Source organism: Egretta garzetta, unplaced genomic scaffold, assembly GCF_000687185.1.
Source record: "Egretta garzetta isolate BGI_Z169 unplaced genomic scaffold, ASM68718v1 scaffold780, whole genome shotgun sequence".
NCBI classification, from domain to species: Eukaryota; Metazoa; Chordata; class Aves; order Pelecaniformes; family Ardeidae; genus Egretta; species Egretta garzetta.
In genome coordinates, this window is record NW_009258288.1 from 142,679 (window position 1) to 146,936 (window position 4,258).

The 4,258-nt window shown below is 67.2% G+C and overlaps 1 protein-coding gene across 1 annotated transcript; it reads right to left on the reverse strand.

Moving 5' to 3' along the window:
• Window positions 1-2,379: 2,379 nt before the first annotated feature.
• On the reverse strand, window positions 2,380-3,979 carry CCDC137 (coiled-coil domain containing 137). Its single transcript, XM_035892767.1, has 5 exons — window positions 3,852-3,979; window positions 3,445-3,655; window positions 3,036-3,118; window positions 2,850-2,929; window positions 2,380-2,654 (listed from the first exon to the last, which is right to left on the reverse strand). Exons 1-5 carry the CDS (start codon window positions 3,958-3,960, stop codon window positions 2,439-2,441), a joined length of 699 nt encoding a protein of 232 aa, XP_035748660.1. The 5' UTR covers window positions 3,961-3,979; the 3' UTR covers window positions 2,380-2,438.
• Window positions 3,980-4,258: the final 279 nt, after the last annotated feature.

Consider the following 4,258-nt stretch of genomic DNA (forward strand, 5'->3'; position numbering starts at 1 on the left):
CACCCCCCGCCGGCCCCCCGGCCCCCCGGCCCCCCCCCCTGCCACAAGGACCGGCTCCCGGTGGGGCCACCCCAAGTCATCCCCTCGCTGCCATCGTGACATCCGGATGCCCCATCCCCTCCGGGCCAGGGACCATCTGCCGCTGAGAAGCTGGGGAAACTGGTGGGACTCCTGCCCGGGGCTTCCCCCGGTGCCGAGCCCCTGGTTCCACGCTGCCCTCGCCAGCCCCGGGGACGTCACACACCCTGAGCTGAGCCGGCACCATCCTGCTGCAGGGCACAAGGTGACACAAAGCTCTCCCCAGCCCTGGCTTCTACCGTGCCTCAGTTTCCCCATTGCCAGGGAAGGGGGGGCTGCTCGGGCTCCAGGGAATCAGTGCCTTGCTGGGGCTGGGGACCTGGCCACCCCGTGGCTCTGGCTGCCTTCTCGGTGCCTTCCCCCCTTGGGGCTTGGGGATCCCTCCCAGGGAGCAGGGAGGGAGCTGGGCCCCTTGTCCTCCTCGTGGCTTTCTCTCTTGTTCTTCCTCTCTCCCCTTTTTTTCAGGTCAGCCCCAATAAAGGTAGTTTTTCCTACGTGGTGCTGGAGCAGGCGGCCCATGATGGGGAGGGGGTCCCCAGCCGCGCCACCGGCTGCTCCTCCACCCCTGGTTCTGCCATGGCCAAGGGCTTCTGCCACGGTGCCAGCACGCTCAGCCCCACATCCCGCTCCTGGGGGGCAGCAGGGAGCAAAGGGGAGCTCGGGGCAGGGCCCTTGGCATCACCCAGCCCCTGCTCCCCATCCCTCCATGGCAGCACGCACCAGGGCCAGGCACACAGATGGGGCCGCTGGGCCAGGAGCCGGTGGGCTCGGCAGGGCCAGCAGCCCACGGGCAGATGGGCTGCCTGGCGGGAAGTGGCACGGCACAGAGGACAAGCCAAGGTCGGGAGCGGTTTCTCCTGCTCAGATTGCCTTTCCCCTCCGCAGAGATTTCTCCTGCCGGGCAGGAAGCCTGCGGCCGCGGCCGGCAGTGCCATGAATTATTCAGGGGCTGAAATGGCTCTGCCAGGGCAGGGGGTGACCTGGTCTCCTTGAGCTGGGCCGGTGGCAGTGGGGCTGCCCACGGCTGCGGGCACGAGCGCCGAGCATGGCCGTGGTGCCTGGATGAGGGCTGCACGAGCAAGAGTTTGGCACGCACGGTGTCCTGGCCATGCCCTTGCCAGCCAGCACGTGCCCACACTCCTGGCTGTGGGGACGTGGCAGGGCAGGCACAGCCCCAAGGGCCGGGGACAGCCACGGGAGCCAGCTCTTTGCAGCAGGATCTGGCCGTGCCCCCCGGGGCTGCACTGCGTCACCCGTGTTTACCTGGCACCGGCTGGCAGCTGGGGCGTCTCCAGGCAGCACCAGGCACTTGAGGTCCCCAGGGCTGCTGCCACCGCAGTTTGCCCTCCTCCTGGCCCCTGGGCCAGCACGGCACAGCACGGCACAGCAGGGCCCCATCCCAGGCATGTCCACCTGCAAGCCCAGCCCTGAACCGGCCCGTGTGTGGGACACCGCAGTCCCCAGCTGCGGTACGGCAGAGCCCGGGGTGCAAGGAAGGTAGTGACGGCCCTGGGGACAGCAGAGTCACCCAAAAAAATGAGGAGCAAAGACTCTGTCCCCATTCAGCTCTGGCAGGGGATGCCTGAGCTGCCGGTAGCTCTGCTCCCCCACCCGGCCCCAGCCCCGGGGCCAGGTCTGCATTGCATGGGGCCTCACGGTGCTGGTGTGGGTGCAGTGATGGGGCCGCGGCAGCAGGGACGGTCACCGTGAGCCGAGGCCAGGCAGGGTGGCGAGCAGTGCCAGGCTGGGTACTGACGCTGAGGGCAGTGCTGAGCGTGGCATCACCAGGGCTCACGCAGCGTCCCCAAGCGGTGCTGACGGAGGAAAGTGACAGCGTGCAGGTGAGTCCTGCGGGATGCTCCCCATCCCCAGGGGTCAGCAGGCCTGGGAGCCAGAGGGGTCACGGCCAGGTACGAGGGCCTCCCTCGAGGCCAAGCAAGGAGGGTCCTGCCCCCAGCCAGGGCCCTGCCAGGGCCAGCCTGCAGCGAGGGACAGTGACAAACGTGCCCACTGCAGGCCGGGACTGCCATCTGCCGGTACGCCCACCGGCACAACGATGTCCCTTCCCAGCCGCCATGCAGGAAGGAAGCCGGGGAGGCACAGATGCACTCGCACCATCAGCACTCAACGGCACGTTTACTACAAGCAGGTCCATGGCACTGCAGAGGTCCCAGCTCCGGCGCCGAGCCCAGCAGGGTGCCCTGAGCCGAGGACCAGGGCTGTGAGGAGCCCTAGGGCTCAGCAACAGAAGAGCCAGGGCAGGACAACTGTCCCCCTCAAGTCCTGGGGGCCTGTGCTGCCTGCACGCTGCCTGCACACCCTCGTTGGGACCAGGGAGGCCCAGCTCCTCCAGGCTGGGCTCAGCAGGGGGCCCTGCGTCCGGCCCGGGCGCTGCCCTGCGCCGCCTCCCGCTGCTGCTGTTTGCGCTTCTGGATGTCCCTGTAGGCCTGGATGACACGTGCTCTCTCCTCCTCCACAATGCGCCGGCGAGCCATGGACACTGGTGCTGCTGGGGATGCTGAGGATGACTGGCTCTGACCCAGGCGAGACGTCAGGAGGAGCTGCTTCCGTCCAGCCTGCGGGCAGAGATGGGACAGGTCAGGGAGGATGAAGGGTGAAAGAGCCAGGACTAAGCTCTGAGGAACTGTCACCAGGAGGCTGAGGCCACTGCTGCCCTTCCAGGCCCGATTTCCAGCCCAAGGAGGGGCCCAGGTCCAGCCCAGACCTGTGGGTACCCGAGGAGCAGGAGGCATCGCCCCCCAGCAGCTCACCTGCTCCACAGGGCCCCGGCCCCTGGGCCGCGACGTGATGGTGGGAGGCTGAGTAACCACTTCACCGAATGTCACCGTGTCTAAGAGAGAGAAGCAGGAGCTTGTGTCAGGCAGGAGCCCCCCGGGACACACCGCAGGCTGCTGGGGCAGGGGGTCACCCCAGCCACCCCCCTGCGCCAGACCCACCTTGGAACAGGCTCTTCTCCAGCATGGCCTCTTTCTTCTCCTCTTTCTTCTTCCGTGCTTTTTCCAGCTTCTTATTCTGAAACCTGAAGAGCTGTGTTATGGCCAGGGCTCATGACTGGACAGGGAGATTCCTAGCCCACAGGATCCTCCCAAAACCTGGGGCCCCTCAGCTCTCCCCCCAGCTCCAACCCAGCAGCAAGAGGGTGAAGCAGATCTGTGGCTCTGGTCCCAGAGACGGCACCACGGAGATGAGGCCCACAGCCCTCCACCCACACCCCGAGTCGCTGCCACATGCTGGACCTGTGCTGCAGCACCAGCGAGGCACCCACCACATGCCCAGACCCAGTCTGGGACACAGGCCTGGGCTGACCCAGTCCAGTCCCAGCAGGCGCAGTGGCCTTGCTCTCACTCTTTCTTTCTCTTGGACTTCTCTGGTGCCACCGCCTCCTTCTCAGGCTCCCGCTGCAGCTGGTTCTTGGTGAGGAAGAGGACACGCTGCACCTCCTGCTCCATGCGGCAGACGTAGGAGCGCTCCGACTCCCCCTTCCCCCTCCTGAACTTGGGCACGGGGATGTCTCCCTGAGCCTTGCGGCCCTTTGGCTTGGGCTGCTGCTTCTTCTCTAGGAGAAACGGGCGACATTACTGCAGCAGTGACAATCTGGGGGTTCCCTCCTGCTGGCAGGGCAGGGATGGGACATCACCAGGGCAGATCAGGACGCCCCACTGCAGGATCTGGCTGCCTCCAGCGCTGCGGGGCTGGCACGGGCTCCTCAGCCAAGCCCTGGGGAACCCTGCTTGGGCCAGCTCCGTGCCCACCTGCCCCCTGCCTCTTCCCAGGGTTGGGGCGCTTCATGGCCTCACGGCTCCTGATGAGCTCCCGCAGGCGGAAGGGGATCTCCTGCTCGTCGGGGTGCTTGGGCTTCATGTTGTCCACCTTCTTCTCCTTCCTGGGAGAGAACGAACACGGTGTGAGGCCAGCCCTGAAGCACCAGGACCCGGGCACGGTGGGACACCAGGCACGCCGGGACAGAGGAGCAGTGGGGACACAGCGACGCGGGCATGAAGGGACATGGGGACCCATGGCAGGATACCGGAGCACCTGGACCCGGGGAAGCACCAGGGGACCCGGGCACGGTGGGACAGCGGGATCTGCGCACAGGGGGACATCGGGACCCAGCTCCCGGAAGCGGGGCCCCTGCCAGGGCCCAGCCGGCCCGGGGGAC

Coding starts and splice junctions, on each gene's coding strand:
- CCDC137 (XM_035892767.1), bottom strand. CDS start 3,960: ATGAAGCCCAAGCACCCCGACGAGCAGGAGATCCCCTTCCGCCTGCGG. Junction 3,119..3,444: donor AAGTCCAAGAGAAAGAAAGA/GTGAGAGCAAGG, acceptor ACAGCTCTTCAG/GTTTCAGAATAAGAAGCTGG. Junction 2,655..2,849: donor GCCGGGGCCCTGTGGAGCAG/GTGAGCTGCTGG, acceptor CTCTGCCCGCAG/GCTGGACGGAAGCAGCTCCT.